Here is a 19,064-nt window from a genome sequence, read left to right on the forward strand (position 1 = left end):
TCAGTGCTCTCCATCTGAAAGGAAGGTGTGGGGAGCTGGGGTCGGCCTTTTCTCGCAGGTAACTAGTGATAGGACCAGAGGGAATGGCCTCAAGTTGTACCAGGGAGGTTCAGGTTGGAAATTCGGAGACATTTCTCCTCACAAAGAGCAGTCAGACATTGGGACGGGTTGCCCAGGGAGGTGGTGGTGCCACCATCCCTGGGGGTGTTCAAGAAAAGTTGGACGTGGTGCCTGGGGACATGGTTTGGTGGTGACATTGGTGGTGGGGGATGGTTGAACCGGATGATCTTGGAGGCCTTTTCCAACCCTAATGACTCTAGGCTTCTAGGATTGCGCTAACAGACGTGACCACACGGCTGGAGGCAAAAGGCACCTCAGCACCACCACGAGGTCCCTCAGCCAGCGCATAGCCCTTTGGGGCCGGGCAGCCTTCCCTCACGCAGGGACCTGCCCGGCCATCACCTCAGCCCCACGGGCTTCCAGCCCCACTCACCCTGCGGACATAGAAATGTTTTTGCAGAGTTACACCGTTTAGAGGAAAGTAATATGGTATTGAGATATGCTTACAGTGATAAGAAAGCTTAGCAGGCAACCTTGTAAAATGCAGACAACCAGACTCCTTGGAACAATTAGGTGAAAATCACGGTGTTAAGTCAGATAAGTGAAGAAATATTAGCAATTCAAGCAGTAAAAACGTCAAAAGAAATTTGAAATTTAACAGGCCAGCAACTGAAGGCTAGCTGTGAAGCATCAGATGGATTGTGAACCTGGATAACCCACTCAGTGGGGAAACGGGAGGGTCCTCTCATCGAGAAGTACATAAACTGTATTTTGGAGCTAGCAGGCGTGCTCGCGAATAAATTACTACTTCACTGAGAGCCTCACCTGAGCCTAAATTATCGGCTCCACCGCCACCTCCCCGCCTCCGCCCGGCTTCTCCTCAGGGAGCGCCCTCACCCCGGCAGCCGCGCGTGCGCCGCCGCCATGCTGCCCTCAGCCCCCCCTCAGCCGCCCTGCGCCTCGCGAGAGCCCGCGGCCGCCGTGATGGCGGCGGAGGAGCCCGAGGTGGACGTCGAGGGGGACCCGGCGGCCGCGCCCGGCGAGGGGGAGCCGGGGTGAGCGAGGCGCTGCCCCCGGGGGAAGGGCTCCGGGGGGATAGAGCCCGGGGAGGGGGGTTTTCGGCCACCCCCGTTGTCGGCTGGGCGCGGGGGGTCGCGGGGTTTTGGGGTCCCCTGAGGGGTGTTCGTGGTGGTGGTGTGGGGATGTGAGGGGTCGGGGGTGAGGGTGTAGGGATCCTGTGCTGTTCGGGCTTCTCTGGGGGGATTTTGATAGCAAGTGATTATATAAATTGCCGGGGTGGTTTTAAGGTAGGAGGCTGTCCGTCAGTGGTGGTCTTCTCAAAGTAAAAACCATTTATTTATAGGAAAAAAATCACCTGGGGGAGGTCTGTAAGAGTACTAGCCGCCCTATACGCTCAGGTTCTATTAAATCTTATGTGCCTATGAGCACTCCTCTAGAAGAAGACATTATTTTCGTTATAAAGGGGATGTTCTTACCTTATGAGGGAAAAAATGGACAAATGTGAAGTGGAGATACCACAAATTAACGGCGCTATTAAAAAACATAGTTCCCTAATTGCCCATTAAAGCCTGGCACCATTCATTTCTGTGTAATTTGCAAGGTCCCTCCTGCCTGCCTTGTTTTTGCATGAGATTTTTTACTACTTGGGGTTCCAGTGTTATCTCAGACACTTTAGAGGTGAGATGTTGCTACTGAAAGCGTTAATAAAGGTGTTGAGGGGGGTTTATGCCCTTTGTGATAATGGAATCATAGAATTATTGAGGCTGAAAAGACCTCTAAGATCATCTGGTGCAACCTTTAACCTAGCACTGCCCCTTATCCCTTGGATCTCATGGAGTATTATGAAAGAGTAACGTTACACAATGGTCTGCAATGGATGGCTTTTAGTTTTAGTATCTCGTTCTGCCATCTTCTGTTAATGATTTTGTTACTTAACTGTACGTTTATTTTAATTCTGACAGCATTCGTTTTGTTTGAACATATTTGCATTGGTTCTGAACACTGGATTTTATTTATTTTTTTTTCAGAGAACATGAAAGTACAGCTTCAAGCTTGCTGCAGGACCACTATCTTGATTCATCTTGGAGAGCTGATAACAATCTTGTAAGTAATTCTAAAACGAACAGTACTTATAGCAAGGTTATCACAGCTTCTATTTTCTCTATTCTCTTATATGCTACATGTTCTTGTATGTGCTCTTTTAAAATCTATATTGATTCTTGGTACTCAAATAACAGTGTGACAGAATTCAAAGATTAAGTAATACTTGTATTATTTGCAGCCGTGGACATTGGATAGCAGCATTAGCGAAGAAAACAGGGCCGTCATTGAGAAAATGTTGCTGGAGGAAGAGTATCCTTTTCCTGATGTGCCTTTATGATTTATTTTTTTTTTTCCTGTGGACAGAAAACTTCTTGTTTCCAAAGGAAATGGACAAATTCACATTTCCTTGTGAATGCGACTGAAACACTGTCACCTTGTAGGCAGTAGGCGGATTACAGGATTCAGAGAGGATCGCTTAATTAAATGATACAGCTACCCCTAGCTTGCACTGATGCTGCAAAGTCTTTGGCTTCTTCACAGTCTATTGACAATACCTAAAAATAGTCACGGTTACATAGTTTACTGGTTAGAAACTTAATGTTCTTGGGTAGTCACACGGGAAGGAGGAAGAGACAGCTGGAAAGACGTTAAGGTAGGGGCAGGGATGACTTAAACTACAGAATTTGTAGGCCTTACGTAGGTAGCACAGGTTCTTCTGACTTGATCTTCACTTGCACTGTTCACTGTCTGTTTTGTTTTTTGTTTTTTTTTTGGTCTGGCTACGTGTATACTTTGACAGGAACCAAGATGAAATGAGTAGAAGGAACAGCTTCTTTATTTTTTTTAATTATTTATTTATGTATTTATTTATTTAAGTTTTGGCTGAAATATTCTTATCGTTAGTAGTGTTTCTGGCCTAAGTTGACCTCAGCATTCAAGGGTGGTGAAGGTAGTACTACTTGTGGAGCAATTTATATTCATGTTCTTTTTGTGATTGAGTAATACTCAGTAATAAAAGAAACAAGAAAATAAAGCAACAGAATCAATTATTAAGGATTAATTTGAAAACAGATAAGGTATCAGTACAAAGAGAAGTACTCAGTATGGTTTCTACATCAAAAAAGAAAAATTCTGTTGTGGAAGCAGGATACCTAGTTTGCTCAAAGTAAAGCGAGCATGTGGATTCAGAAATCAAATACCCCTTCCTTCTTTGTTACTAGTGGGAGTATGTGAAATAGTGTGTATTTCAGTTTTGAAAACTGTATGTGTGGTATTTCTACAACAGAATGATTATGAACCAGTGTAATTTATACAGTTTTTAGAATTCTCACATGTACTGCTATTTTTTATACTTTGAAAGCTTTCTTAATAACAATTTCAGATATTATTTATCTAATAAATCACTTTCTGAGAAAATATGGCTCAATCAAAAGGAAGCAGAGAAAAGATCTATGAAAAGGTAAGCTGTGTTCTAGAAAAAAAAACTCAGACGATAAGGAACTAAAAGTCCTTCTACGATAAGGTTACTTGCAGAGATATGCAATAGCATCACAATTACTAATTTTAATTTCATTCTGTTTTGTATTTGCAGTCCACATAAGAAAACTGGAAAAGTCATGTACGTACACTTTAATAAGAGCATTATTTTTTATTAATTTTATAAAATTTTTATACATTTTATTGATTTTATAAACACTTTAAATGAGTCGCATTTTTCAGTGTGGCTTCTGATTTGTTAAGATATAGTACCTAAAAAGTACTTCGACAAGATTAAATTATCTGCACAAAATTATTTAAGGGATCTTTCAGCACACAGAAATGTTGTGTGTAGTAAGAGGCCTGTAGTAAAATACATATATACATATGTATGTCTTTTGTAGCACAGTGGTCCTTATATTTAAAAAAAAAAAAAAAAAGTGTTGATTCAAGTGGGCTTTCTTGCCTGAACTTCTCTGTTTACTTGTTCTATGTACTTCTGCATTGTTAGTTACTGACAAATGTGTTGGTTTGAATCTTCCTTTGTGTTAGAGAAATTGAGAAATTCAGCCACATTCATGCTTAAAACAATACCCTGAGCTTTACAGGAGATGAGTATTAGTCCTCTTGTCAGAAGTTGTCTTCAGTTACTGGGATTTGAGAATGTTTTTAAGAAACCACTAACTTCGGTTTCCTTTTTGTTCTAGGGTGCGATCACCTACAAAATCAACTAGCTACTCAGTAAAGTGGACATCAGAAGAAAAAGAACTGTTTGAACAAGGACTGGTATGTTTGTATGTATTATATGTAATATTTTGTTTAGATATCATTAATTTACCATCATTAGCAAAATAGTGATAAGTAAGCTTGTTATATTTATCTGCTTCTGCTTTTTCACTTCTAATTTGCTAAAAATAATTGCCACCTACTAAGGGTGTAATGATAAATCAGATTTACACTGATGAGTTGCCAAAAATGGTTCTGTCTGTTTACCAGATTTTGTTTGTGTGATTACAATTTGAGATCACAAAGTATCTCAAACATTTAGCTTTACAGCAATATGATTATACAATTCATAGTTAATTGCTTGCTACATTCTGTAGTTAAAGCAAGTCAGTTAATAAAGTGAAATCTGTTAGCTAGTATTGCAAGATCTTTAGAGATGGTGTGCTTATACAGTGTTGAATGTAGTAGGGTTTGATTCAGCAAGTACAAATTTATTTCAGCAGGATTCCTCGAGTTAACAAGCAACATAATTTATAGCACGTCTGCACTGAGTGAAGAACAGCAATAATTCTTACTGCTAGATGTGCTTTTTTTCCTTGGTAGAATATGACTAGTGAGATTCTTGGGTTTAGTTGTACTATTTGTGTGTTTGTAATGAATGATCGAGTTTTTAAATCCTTCTTGGACATTAACATTCCAGACATTGCACTTTGAGGCTGGCTAACTTCAGTGTGCTCTGTACTAGGTCAAGTTTGGCCGCCGGTGGACAAAAATTGCCAAGCTGATTGGAAGTCGCACTGTTCTACAAGTAAAGAGCTATGCTAGGCAGTACTTTAAGAACAAGGTAAGCAGTATCTCAAGTATGCTGTTATATGAGTAGTTTGGTTTTCATCTGTCTCTTTCAGGATACTGCTGTCAAAGTACCTAGTCTATTTATTTTCATATTCAGAAAAGTAGAAATGCTATTTGCAGTTTTAAACATGAAATTAGACAGAACTTCAAATTCCTAGAAAGACTCCAATATTTTTATTGCTGGTATAACTAAACAATGTGTAGTATAACTGTTAAGTTCTTATGCTGTTGATTCTTAGTCTGAAAATACTCATTTTCCACACTAGCTTTACTATGTGAACTACAATGAACCACATGTTCATTGTAGTTTTAGCTTTAGTTGCATTTGAAATATTAGGGGCTTTTTGGAATTACTCCTACTAGAAGGAATTTAAAACTACTACTATTACTAGAAGGAATTACTACTGTCTGTTTTTGAACTAAACTAAAAGGTGGTAGAGTTTGGCTAGTATACCTATAATGCTGTGTAAAAGTTGACTGCAATACAGTAAAATTTGTTAGAAAGTAACTAAAACCTAGTAACTAGAAAGTTAGAAAGCAACTAAAAGTTAAAAAGTAAAAGAAAGTAAAAGTTAGAAAGTAAAATTACAGTGAGGAAGAAACACCTCAATGTTTTTCTTGATTTTTCTGAGATGATGTTATACGTAATACTGACTCAGCTTGTTTACCTGCTGGCAGTGCTGATTGTGGCTACCTGTTTCAGTCATAAATCTTTGTCAGCCTATCAAACACCTCTTTTCAAAACATCTGTCTGCTTTTCAAGTAAAATAGTTCTGACTCTTTGGGAGGCAGAGAGGATTGTTTTGTTTTGTTTTGTTTCCCTCCTAAAAGTTTTTTGTACTTTCCTAAGGCAAAAAATGATGAATCTGAAAGAGAAGAGCAAAATCAGTGTGGTAGCAGTCTTCCTTCTGAAGATGGGATAAGGGTAGAAGCATGGTCATCTGGAAACTTGAGAGGCCGTGCAGACCCTAATCTGAATGCAGTGAAAATTGAAAAGCTGTCAGATGATGAAGAAGTAGATATAACCGATGACACGGATGAATTATTTTCTCCTACGTTCCAGCAAGATGCTGGAAAACCTGAATTATCTGTGAATTCAAGAAGTCCAGTTGAAGAAACGAAAGGAATGGAACACGTTTTTCCATCTGTTGGACACAGTTCTGCTATTTCTTTATCTAAAGAAGATTCTCAGCATACCAAACAAGACACAGCGGATGTGTTACTATTTCGAGGTGTCGCAGCAACATGTTCTCAGCACAGGAATGGTGATAAATCTGTGAATTTAGATTACCAGCAATGCAATAATTTTATTGAGAAAGCTGAGCAAGGCAGAACAGAAACATCTCATGGGTCTAGACAAGTTGCTGATCAAGAGCTTAATGAGGAGCAGAGAGACCTGGCTGATAATGGATTGCTTTTTCATTCTCCCTGCCAAGCGGATGAAGATCATCAAGAGGAAGCAGAGGAGCTTAAGCCACCTGATCAAGAAGTGGAGATTGATAGAAGCATTATCCTGGAAGAAGAAAAACAAGCTATTCCTGAATTTTTTGAAGGGCGTCAGGCTAAAACACCAGAGCGTTACTTGAAAATTAGGAATTATATTTTGGATCAATGGTAAGATGCGTTAATTTTGCTTTCTGAAATAAGGGATTCAAATCATAGAATCATACAATAGTTTGGTCTGAAAGGTGCATTAAAGATCATCTAATTGCAACCAGTTGCAATATTACTCGTGTCCTGCTTTGTTGGCTAAAGCAGTCCTTAATACCAATAGCTTACTTCTGAAAAGAATACAAGTATTTATGTGGTAGCGTTCCAAAGATTACCAGCCCTGATTATTAACGCTTCTTCTAACTCTTCCATTTTCTTGTAGCATTCTGGAAGCTAGGCAATGGAAATACTTCAAAGAACTAGCGAAAGTAGCATCCTATACCAGAACAAAATGCTTCTGTTTTGGTCATGCTTATTTTCCTTTCAATTTTTTGTCATCCAGTATATATGCTTTCTTATATGATTTTAATGTTTCTTCAAAATATCTGTTTAAACTCATTCCATAATGATGTGTAGTACTGCCATCATAGAAGGGCAGCTAGAAGAAAGTCTGCACTACAGAAAATATTATTGAACAAAAAAAACCTTCAAATTAAGCATCAATTTGGAGTATTGCTCGTACATTTGAATATTTTATGTTCCATCAGCAAAGAATCAGTTTAAGGAACCTTAATGATCTGTGGTAGCAGGCTAAACATAGCTTGTTACGGTTTTGGTTTACATGCTTGTTGGATGGTTAGCTTGCTTTTTAGTAGAAAGAATTACCAAGTCTAACTGGGTTCTCATTGAGTGGCCTTAGTATATTAACAGCTTATTCTAATTGAAGTTTGTTTTGTGAAACTTGTATTTTTGCTGCAATTGCTCTGCATGGTGTGTGCATCAGGGAAAAAAACATTTTGGTGTCTTATCTTAACCTCAGAGAAGTCACACAAGTCATCCTCTTCAGTGGTTTGTTTTGTGATTTGATGATGTGTTCTACTTTGTTTTAGGGAGAGATGTAAACCCAAATACCTGAATAAGACCTCAGTGCGTCCAGGCCTCAAGAACTGCGGTGATGTTAACTGTATTGGACGGATCCACACGTACTTGGAATTAATAGGAGCAATTAACTTCGGCTGTGGTAAAAAATATTTTTATTGGAATTTGATTCATAGCTTAAATTCTGATCAGTGCTTCTTGAGAGTATTTATCGTTGGCTGTCAGCTTTTCTATTAAAATGAATGTTTTAATGGAAAGGGTGAATGTGAAGGTTGGTAAATACATCTTCAAAAGTCCAAGTTGACTTCAGTGAAGCACAGATGACTGCACTTAAGCAGAACCAAGTGTCCATGTGGATAATCTTTTAACTTCTTTGCTCCCTGTACTTTAAATGTCTTAAATAGTAGTTGTTTTATTTCAGTTCTGTAGCAGAGAGTGTTAGTACCTCATTTAGTGTGAAGTCCTGAGACATATTGTATCTGAAATTCTGCCTTCCTTCCCCCAAAGATAGCATTAGAGTTGCTGTTTCTTTTCCCTGCTTTCCCATATTGAAGCATTTCCTAAATAAAACAAGGTTTTTTGCCCTCAACTACTTCTTCTTTAACAAAAATCAAACACTGAAGTCAATTGACACATTAAGAGTATGTACACACCTAAAAGTTTCTGTCATTAATGCTCAGTTTGAGAGGCTCTATATTGGGTTAATTTTGGTTCAAAGCTGGAGGACATCTAGGAAGAGGAATTTCCTAAGATAAATTTTGTCTAACGTAGAAGTTACTAGAAATTAATCAACAATAAGGAAGGAGATTTTCTGTCTTAAAAATGCTGTGGTAGCGAGAGAAGACTACAATCAGTCAGTAACATGACCACCAGGAGATGTCATTTCAGTGTGTTGGGTTCTTCTTTATGGCATTTGCTTATCACTTCATGCTTTCCTGAAGTACAACGTGTATCTGTTTATCTGTTCTGCAGAACAGGCTGTCTATAACAGGCCCCAGCCAGCTGATAAAACACGGTCCAAAGAAGGCAAAGACACAGTGGAAGCATACCAGCTGGCGCAGCGTTTGCAGTCCATGGTACGCTTTTGAGGGTAGGGGAGAAGAAGGTGGGGGGAGTGAACACCTAACGTGTAAGTTTTTTCATTTTGTATTTTCAAGGCAGGGCATCTCAGGAAACTTCTTTTGTTCAATTTGCTGTTTCATTAGGATGCCCTTCAATGCAAGTGTTAGTCTTAAGTAAGTTCTAAGTTAGTCTGAAGTCTTTCTTTCTGACAGGTACCTGTCCTAATTTCTCTCCTGTTGTACAAAGATAAGTACCTGAAGAGAAATCAAAGATTACGTTTCAGTCTTTTCCATGTAGCCCCAGCCACTTTTCTCCATCTCTCTATGATTTATTAGTCTAAATCAGCCAGAAAACAGTGGAGTGTATTGGTAGTATGTGATTAAGTTGCTTCTGTTTTAACCATTAAGTATACTGTGTATATGATATTACTTCCTCTGTGCGTAAGGCTCTCAGTTAAGCACAGTAGTAACTCATTCATAATTACACGAGTTACAAATGCTTGCCAGATTTAATTTTCATATTTGCATTTAATGTAGCATTTTTAAGTACTTCACACCAGAGTAAATCAGTTGATGAGACGAAAACTAAATCAATCCCACTTAAAAAAAATAAATATGAAGAACAGTAGCATACAGTAGATGTAAACGTACTGGTTTATAGCTTTGTGTTGTCTGCTGTAATTTGCAGTTGGATAATAATGTGCTGTTGCTGCCAAGGTTGTTGATTTTTCTGTGGAGCATCATCCAGGTGTTTTTCTTTACAGCCTTAAAAACTGAAAACTTCACTGGTGATACATCATGGCAGATTGCAAGCTACTTAATTCTGGAGAACTCCGGGGTGTTTTTTCTTTTGTGGAAATATGTCATAGTGCTAGTAAAACTCATGCAGCAGTAACCTTTTAGATTATGCTCTTATGATTGATTAAATGAAGCAAATGCATTTTTTTCAGAAGTTTGATCTTTCACTCACATTGATTTGCTTGCTGCAGCGTACAAGAAGACGGCGAGTGCGAGACCCTTGGGGAAACTGGTGTGATGCTAAGGATTTGGAAGGACAGACGTTTGAGGTAACCCCTCTTTTAAATTCTATTTACAGAAGTAATTCTTGGTAATGGCTAGCAGGTGGTGTTGCATCAAATATTGCACAACCATTTTCCTCTTATAGGTGTTTAAATTACTGGTTCTGCAATGGCAAAGCTAAAAATAATGTAACAGTTGTTACATTTGCTGATAAATACAACTGTGCTTGGGTGTTTACAAAGGTATTCATGTTGTGAGTCTGTATGGACCTACACAATTTCATGTCTGTAAAGCTCTTTGCCTTGTTTTGTAGGAGACTTCATGACCCTTTATTTTAAGTTATAGAAAAATCGTTTTTGATTCATGTTAAATAAAACCTTTGCATGGTGGTTGATAGCATAAGTCGATGCTAAGTTTAAAATATTAAGTCATCAAGAATCAGAAAAACCTGAAATGAATTTCTGTGGTGATTCCTTTTTCTTGTAACTTAAAATAAATGAGTCTTCTTTCATTACAAAGTTCAGTTTTATTTGATTCAAAATTACCACGAGTCTGGCAGGAAAATACTGGTTTACCTTTTCCTTAAAAAAAAAAAAAAAATTACCTGATTCTTGTTTTTTTTATATTCTAGATATTTGAAAGCTAAATGAGATGACTTTCTACTATTATTTAAAAAAAAAAAAAAAATCACATACTACAGTGTCATAGTTTACCTTTCTTCATAGTTTTGCTTTCTGCAAAATATGGCTCTGGGTTGAAAGAAAAATCTGAAAACATTTATCATGACACCTTTTCAGGGATTAACTTTTCTCAAAGAGAAATGTAAGAAATGTAAGAATTCTCTCTTCAGTTTTGTAGACTAGGTCTCTAATTATTACTTTCACGCTGTTTGATTCTGCTGTGGCTATTGCCTTCTACCTTGAGTAGTTCTGTAACACAACAATTGGTAGCATATCAAGAGGACATTGATAGCAAGAATTCATTTTGGCCTTGTCTTAGAACCACTACTGAAAGAACACGTAAGACATCTTCAGATTAATTTTATTTTTTTAGCATCTATCTGCTGAAGAATTAGCAAGAAGAAGAGAAGAAGAAAAACTTAAACCTGCAAAATCTTCTAAAGGTTCAAGACAAATAAAAAGGTATTTAAAGTACATCATGTTCAAAAGTAGGTCCAGAAATAAAACAACTGGCTTGCGTGGCGTCAGGCTGGAACAAATAACGTGTATGCATGTCAAAATTTTAGTACTAAAATTCACAAGTGTGGGTGGTGAGGTTTCTATACTTGGTGGAAGCCCTCCTAATATGGGATGAACAAATCCAGTGACGAAGACATTCTTCCTACACTAAAGAGACAGTGGGAAACTAGGAAAGTTTCCTGACTGTCCTACATCTTTAGAGAAATTTTCTTTCATTTTATAGTTCCTTTGATCCCTTTCAGCTGATACCATGCTGTTTATTCACTGAAGAAAAACAGGTACGTATCTATGAGTGAATAGCTGAGAATGCTTTGTTTACTTGTATTATTTTTCTCATGCTCATTATTGTGTTTATCATTTCAGGAACCTTTTCAGGTGAAAGTGTCTTCAGAAGCACTTTTAATAATGGATTTGGTGAGGATAAAGTTTTATCTTTCAGAAAGCTATGATGCATATGTGTGTGGTTTTAAGTTTTGTTTTATTTTTAATGGGCAATATGACCTAAATATGGTGCTGCAAAATCTTAACTTCTTTCCATGCAGACCTAGAGGTGACAGTCCAGTATTAAAGCCCTAAAAGATTAATGCATTTTCTGTATTGTGCTCAGTTTTTCTAGAAGGCAAATGGCTGTGCACTGATAAGAGTGTTAGGACTTTAATCATAACTTACTAAAAACTCCTCTCTAAAACAGTTTACCATTTTAAAAGCTTCTCGGTTTGTTTTCTGCCACTCTGGGTGTTTACAGAACAACGTGTCTTTTAATATCAATGCATTGCACCAAAGTTTTGTGCAGTTGTTCAGTACATCACAGCATTGTTCAGGCTTTGTTTGAAGCTAGCTCACTTTATATATGGAAGAGTAATAAAGATGCACAATATCCATGTGTATAATAAACAAATGTAACCTTTCCTGCTTATTTCAAATTGAAACACTGGCTATTTTATAGTCTTTATTAGTCATAAGTTTTCTTTCTAAATGTCATTGAGAAATTATTTAATTGCAAATGTGAAAGCCAATGAATGCATTCTATCATGTGCAAATCAAAGCTAGGAGAAATTATACAACTTTAATAATTGTTTGATATCATTTTAGCACTCTCATGTGTCTATGGCAGAAGTAATAGGGTTACTAGGTGGAAGATACTCTGAAGCTGATAAAATTGTAGAAGTAAGTGTTTATCTTTTTTCCATTTCCTTTATGACATTAAAACTGTTTTGATAATATATTTATTAATTTCACAGAACCATAGAATCATAGAGTGGTTTGGTTTGGGAGGGACCTTAAAGGTTATCTAATGCCAACCCCCCTGCCATGGGCAGGGACACCTTCCACTAGACCAGGTTGCTCAGAGCCTAAGGGCAACTACTTCAAGCATATTAATGTTACCCTTCATTACTTTAATCTTCAAATGTTATTTATGCTTCTGTTCAAACGTTGGCTTGTCAGCTCTTTCACGAGGAAGATCTGGTACTGACTCCTAAAATTCTTTAAGTGTATTTTATTTAACTGATTCAGATTTCTTGCATTTATCCATCTGGAGACTCTTTCAACAGGTTTGTGCAGCGGAGCCGTGCAATAGTCTCAGCACAGGACTGCAGTGCGAGATGGATCCGGTATCGCAAACACAAGCCTCAGAAACGCTTGCTGCCAGAGGATACAGTGTTATAGGGTGGTACCATTCCCACCCAGCGTTTGACCCCAACCCTTCTATACGAGATATTGACACTCAAGCTAAATATCAGGTACTTACTGGTCTGTACATTAATAATAAATAAATAACCAAAAAAGCCAACAGGCCTAAAGCCCCTCTGGTATTTGCAATGTTAACGCACATTGCTGCACTCATGCATATTAAAACTGTGTTCACAAATTGGTTTGTAGCTCTGCAGAGCATGCTAACAGACAGGTGGTTTAAATGAAGTTGAACAAGTGTTGAACATGTGAACAAGTTTGCCAGATTTTTCAGTGTTTTCTGACTTGTCTATTCTTTTTTTTTTTAATTTCAGAATGCTGTTGTGAAAAAGACTCTTATCTGTGTGGTTTGTTCATTTGTTCTAGAGTTATTTCTCCAGGGGTGGTGCCATGTTCATTGGAATGATTATAAGTCCTTATAACCGAAATAATCCTCTTCCGTACTCTCAGATGACTTGTCTAGTAATTAGCGATGAGATCAGTTCTGATGGCTCCTACCGTAAGTACTGGTTTACCCATTGTTTTAATTTTTCTTTTTCTTTTGGATGCTAAGGGGAAAATGTTGGGTATCCTTCAGCTGCGGCTTGAGAAATGGGTGTATGTTTGGTGCTAAGGGAGGAATTCTACTGTACAAAACCAAAACTTTCACCTAAAGAGTAATCTTGCAATCCCTTGCTGTTGGGACAAAATTTACAGCTATAAATAGATAGATTGTATTTCCTGTGTGCTAACATCACAGTATTACCCACAGTCTGGTAAGGAAATAGAGGTTGGGGCAAGGGTCACTATTATTTATGTATTGTATCCATATGATTAGCTGAGAAACTGTTTCATGTGTATTGCAAAGTCTTGTAAAGCAGGAAAGTTTCTAATCCTTTGATAAATGACACAGAAGAATTATAGCAAAGACTAGGCTGCTATAGTGGCAAAGAACTTTTACTCCACTAATTTAATGTACAGAAGGTTAAAAAGTCAAACTTGCCAGCTGTCCACGGAAAAGAAGGTATGAAAGACAAATTGTCAAGCAGATCCTAGAAATAGTGTGTTGGCATGAATCCCAACCTGAGATACAAGGTATAAATTGTTGCTTAAAAATATCATTGGCATTTCATGAAAACAGAATGTCTTTCTTGTATAGTTAAGAACGCATAAGATGTATGGAATTTCAAGTGTTGATCAGATACTCGTTCCCTGACATTAATCCCTGGGTAATTCCCAGGATAACAGTTTATGGCTGTATTCTCTGCCTCCTCTCTGTCCTCCCTTCCCCTATTTTAAGTCCTGATTTTTGTATCCAAGCATGAAGGATTCCAGTATTTTTGGCAAGACAGTAGAAGAGGCCATGTGACCTGAAATTCCTCCTGTTTTTTTCCTGTGGAAGTAAGCAGAACAGACAATGGAGACTTGCTTCATAGCTGTAGGGGAAGTGAAGTGGTGGCCACATCTGTGCAATAATTCTTACACTACCAAAACTAAAAGCAGTACTAAATTATATATTAAAAAAAAAAAAGATTAATATTGCCATTATTCTGTTACGCTGTGGATTTCTGTGTGCTTTGTGGCATGAGGAATTGCAGAGGATAAGGAGGAAAGCAGGCTTGTTGCCTACTCCTACCAAAATTAAATTCACAATGAAAAATGTCATGCTTCTAATTCAGCCTCCTTAAGCAAGTCATGGGTCTTATAAATAGCACACGTTATCTATAGGAACATAAAGAGTGAATATTCATGTTCAATTGATTACAGGCCTGCCCTACAAGTTTGAAGTACAGCAGATGTCAGAGGAACCTCAATGGGAATTAATATTTGAAAAAACAAGATGGATAATTGAAAAATACAAATTCTGTCACAGGTATACATCTGTTTATATTATAGCCAGTTTAGAATTTCTGTATATTTATTAGTGGTGTTTCAATGGAGACATAAGTCTGCTTTCTACCCTTCTACTACTTCCTTTTCCTCTTTCAACAGCAGTGTCCCCATGGATAAAATTTTTCATAGAGATTCTGACCTGACTTGTTTGCAGAAAGTAAGTTTTTGCTTCTTTGAATTTTCAGTTGTAATGTTTTGTAATTTTAAATACTGTTTAAAATACAAATCTCTTTGGTATCATGAGATGTCACAATTGTAAAAATCAGAGATGTAGACTAATAGCTGTAAATTGGTTTTAAAGAACTTAATTTACAAAATACACGCCTTGCACAAAAGACACTATTTTAATCTTTTTTTTGTCATAGCCAGTTATTGAGCACTGATCACAAAGTAAGATCTCTAAGTATTGTCCCTCTTTGTACAATTGGTTGTAACTCATTGCTGCTATGACTGGGTATGCATCTTTTCCAATTGTGTAAGGGGAGGAAAAAAAGAGAAGCCAAAAGGCCCAGGCTAGAAGAATCTGGAATTTGTTCCTGTGTGGCTGTACTTTTTTCTAAAACTTTTGTTGTTCAGTTAAATGCTTTCTGTAGTGAGAAGGGGAAAAAACAATACCTATTAAATATTCATCAGCTAGAAGGAAACAAAAATCCAGGAATAATAACAATTTTTAAATTTCATTTTTCTTTTGCGCAGCTTTTGGAGTGCATGAGGAGGACTTTAGACAAGGTAACAAACTGCTTCATTGCTGAAGAGTTCTTGACTCAAATAGAAAACTTATTCCTCTCCACATACAAGAGTGAAAAAAAGAGTAATGCTGAAGAAAATAAGAATGAATGTTCAAATGAATCGCCAATGTGACAGCTTAAAACAGAACTGGACTTTTTTTTCTTACTTCCCGTTTTCTTTTCCTCCTGACCCCAATTATGTCAACTTCCAAAATTATTACCATTTTAATAGTAACAGTCAAAGAATCCTGCATTATTTTATTGTTATGGCTCAAAGATACCTTGAAAAACTGAGTGTGATCTGACTACATGAAGAATGTTCAGCAGTTTGCAAAAACCAAGTTATCACAGGGTTAGTTAATTACCACGGTCTGCCATTTGGGAAGAAGGAGTTGAGTACTCTGATTCAGTCTTCATGGAGAGTGCATCCTGTCTTATCTCAGTTTTGGAATTTTCTTTAATTTTATTTTAATCTGCAGGTACACATTTGATGCTCAGTGAATTTGTTCCTTAATGCTCTAGAGTTTCTAAGTTTGAATGAATTCACAGAAGAGAAGGTGACCACTTCACTGAAATGAAAAATTGTTAGCTCACTCGTTTTAAATTTTCCTGGTATCTGAAGGTTTCTTCAGTTTTGCTTTACTTTATCTAATTTGCTGTCATCCCCCCAGTGATCCCTGTTGTCAAGTAGCTTTTTGGAATATTCTTTGCTGCCTTGCATCCATGTTTGCTGGGGAAAGGCTGGCAAGTTTTTGACTTCTCATTACTACTAATTGTGCTTGTTTCCAGTGGAAATGGTAACTCCTGTTTATTACAGGTTACGGTCTTTCTGATCTTCCATTCTACAGGAAGATACCTTGTTCTGTTAGATCACTATGATTTGTCCACTTCTAATTGCCACTGTTTCCTGTGGAAACGAGCTCTTCATTGATGGCAAGCTTAATGCAACAAGCAGAAAAGTATTTGTCTTTTTGAAGGAGGGAAAAATATAAACCAAGAACAACAAAACAAATCCCCACAACTTTTCAATTTAGTTCTCTGTAATGTGCAGGTCAGCAAGAAAACACACTGGTTCTATCAGTTCTTCAGTTATGATTTCATATAAGTGTAACTTCAGATAAATTAGTCATAAACAGATGGATCTTCATTTGAGAATTTTTCTTGATTGTAACTTGCATGAGCGCCATGAGCTATATCACTGAATCTTCACAGAAAAATGTGCTTTACTTTTTGTTCTCTAAATCTCTAAGATGAAATGTGAACTGTATACAGTTACTACTATTTACAGAGACTTATCTTGGACAAAGTTTCTCAAGTATGTCTGAAATATATTTGAAAACATGAAGCAAGCAAGAACTTGAGTTTATACCTAGAGGGTATAAATTTGAGCTTATCCTAGAGGGGATGAAAATGGACTTGATTCTTATTTGAAAAATACAGACATGTATATGCTTCAATATATATAAGTAGAATTTTAAGATTTTATATGTTTAAATCTTTAACTTCATCTTTTCATTTGTATAAAGATAAATAGAGTTTGAACAGCTTTAAAATTGTAGAGTTGCATCCTAATGAGGGAACTCCTTTGCAGAAGTTGAAATTATTTTTTTAATCATGCCTCACATTAGTCTCCTGGTTCTAAATGGAACTTCAGAACATGATCATATTAAAATATGAGCAATTGATGATGATCTCAATGCAGATTCAAGAGAGATGGTCTTAAAAAATATTGGTGAATGTTCTACTTTCTCTTCTCTGTCATATCTCCTTGTGCACAGTTCCAGGTCCCACTTCTGTGTATAATTTACAATCCATCTATTTAAGGCATGTTGGCTCTGTCTGTATATTCTAAAGCATCATCTTTGAGACTTCCTAATGAAAAATACTGCATGGCTTTCTGTATTTCTCATTTAGACTGCACTCTTGTTGACAAAGCATTCCGTCCCTACTTAGTTTTGGAGCGTTCTACAGTATTAAGGTATTCTGTTGCAGCTTTGCATAGGGTACTGTAGAAAAATCACAGGGTCTGTATGTACTAAAAGCTGTAATTAGTTCCAATTTGTAGAAAGAGAAAGTTAAACCTCATGTAACAGCAATATGAAGTAGGTAATGTTCTTTGTCCGTATGTGGTATATTTCCAACCAGTTCAGGATGTTACCAGTGTTTGGTTAACGCTGACATCCGATGTGCCAGCTGCTTTTCTGTTTACTAATTAAAATGAGTTAAAGCAATGCAGTTGTATTAATTGGAGTTAAGTCATGAAAAGTCAGAAAAGTTGAGTAAAACATACTTCTGAAGCAGTTAGCCTCTTTGAGAAGAGGATGTTGTGTATCAAATGCTCAATACTGCAGGAAGACCCCAAATTTCCCAAGAGTGATTCTTGTACCTAAGGTTATTCATTGACAACATCGCAAGGTGGAAGTGGGGTGGAGGGGGAGAAAGTAAACTGCTTGTATCACCATAATCCCAAATTACCACACAACGTTGTATGTGAATTGAAAATACCATATCTGTTGTGCTACCTACTAATTTTGTGGGCTGGAGACCTGGTAAGAAAATAACTAATCCGCTTTTGATTTTTGACTGTGTGACTAATAATGTGGGTTTGGAAGTCGCATGCTTCTGAGGAGATAAAAATCTATAATACTAATGCTGTCAGTTCTGCTACAATTTCTGCTATATGTAAGGCATTAAATCTTTTTCTTGGAAAAATCATTTTTAACCAGCTATTCTTTTTATGCTAGCTTTCCTTTAGTATAAATATTGTGGGCTCTTATGTTTTTTTTTTTGTTTGTTTTCTTTTATATAAGACCACTTGTTATTCCTAGCCAAGCCCTCAAGAGGGGGGAAATGGTTGAATAACAACTGCAATGATGAAATTTAAACTGGAAGAATCAACAGGGGTGTGTGTGTATATATAAATATATATATATAGTGTGTGTATATCTGTGTCTGTATATCTTGGGATATATATTTATTCTAAGATTTAGCTTCTGGCAAACATCACTTACGGGCATTTGTTGGCCAAGTCAAGTTTTGCTATTATTGGCAGTGCTTTTTCACAGGTATTTATACCTTGTGTTCATGAAGAGGACAGGAGGCTTGCCCATTATTTCTTGTTCAAGTAACTTTCCAAGAAGTGGTTGGTTGAACGCAGAGAAAATTAACATTGCCAATAATATTTTTACCCTTTTGCTCACTTCTTTGCTATTCCTCACTGGTGGTATACAAAGGTTTACTAATAAAGGCTCTATGTTCAGTACCTCAAAAGACGTGTTCCAGATTTGTGATAGCTTCTTGCCTCTTGAACATAAGATCTGGTATTTCTTCATTCCAAGTCAGTACCAACAAAAAGTGATCGTTTAAATTTAATACCACTAGAGGGAGCTTGGTCACAGCTGATAGAAAGCAGTAAAAGTAGAGAACAGAATAAACATGGTTGTGGTCTTGAAGTGAGAGCTAAAACTATTCTTACTAATGTATAAAAACTTCTAGCTTATGATTAATATTTATTCTGGGCAGTAGCTGTGTATCTTACTGCTTTCATTGGTTCTTACAAACCCTCTGCTTTGGTCTTCTTCAGAAAATCATCCCATGATGGTTTGAGGCAAGGATGCTGAGATGGTAATCAGTGTCTTGCAAACTGTTTTCAGATAAGGTGATCCTTCAGGCAGAATTGTGAACTAATATGATACAGCTTGGGGGTTGCAGTCATGTCTTCAGATCTGGGTAATGAATATAGTGGTATGAATGATCACTGGAATTGCCCCAGTTGCCACAAGTTA

General features: G+C 37.2%; 1 protein-coding gene across 2 annotated transcripts; it reads left to right on the top strand.

The window, feature by feature from the left end:
- The first annotated feature begins 995 nt into the window (after positions 1 to 995).
- MYSM1 (Myb like, SWIRM and MPN domains 1) lies at positions 996 to 18,769 on the top strand. 2 transcript variants are annotated; one of them, XM_084290999.1, is made up of 20 exons: positions 996 to 1,115; positions 2,109 to 2,184; positions 2,363 to 2,433; positions 3,506 to 3,583; positions 3,716 to 3,742; positions 4,308 to 4,386; positions 5,072 to 5,170; positions 6,029 to 6,792; positions 7,719 to 7,849; positions 8,680 to 8,783; positions 9,758 to 9,835; positions 10,842 to 10,930; positions 11,211 to 11,265; positions 11,351 to 11,401; positions 12,080 to 12,154; positions 12,541 to 12,729; positions 13,046 to 13,178; positions 14,426 to 14,531; positions 14,651 to 14,708; positions 15,248 to 18,769. In XM_084290999.1, exons 1-20 carry the CDS (start codon positions 1,045 to 1,047, stop codon positions 15,410 to 15,412), a joined length of 2,499 nt encoding a protein of 832 aa, XP_084147125.1. In that variant the 5' UTR covers positions 996 to 1,044; the 3' UTR covers positions 15,413 to 18,769. The 2 variants fall into 2 exon arrangements, with proteins under 2 accessions (XP_084147125.1, XP_084147126.1); XM_084291000.1 differs by having other exon boundaries at positions 14,654 to 14,708.
- The last annotated feature ends 295 nt before the right edge of the window (positions 18,770 to 19,064 follow it).

This window comes from Netta rufina (genome assembly GCF_964035555.1).
Source record: "Netta rufina genome assembly, chromosome: 8".
Lineage (NCBI taxonomy): Eukaryota > Metazoa > Chordata > Aves > Anseriformes > Anatidae > Netta > Netta rufina.

What these genes read in the sequence shown, in the direction of transcription:
- MYSM1 (XM_084290999.1), top strand. Translation starts at nt 1,045, where the DNA reads ATGGCGGCGGAGGAGCCCGAGGTGGACGTCGAGGGGGACCCGGCGGCC. An exon ending in CACTTTTAATAATGGATTTG is followed by an intron (nt 11,402 to 12,079) that starts GTGAGGATAAAG and finishes ATATCATTTTAG; the next exon opens with CACTCTCATGTGTCTATGGC. An exon ending in ACCTGACTTGTTTGCAGAAA is followed by an intron (nt 14,709 to 15,247) that starts GTAAGTTTTTGC and finishes TCTTTTGCGCAG; the next exon opens with CTTTTGGAGTGCATGAGGAG.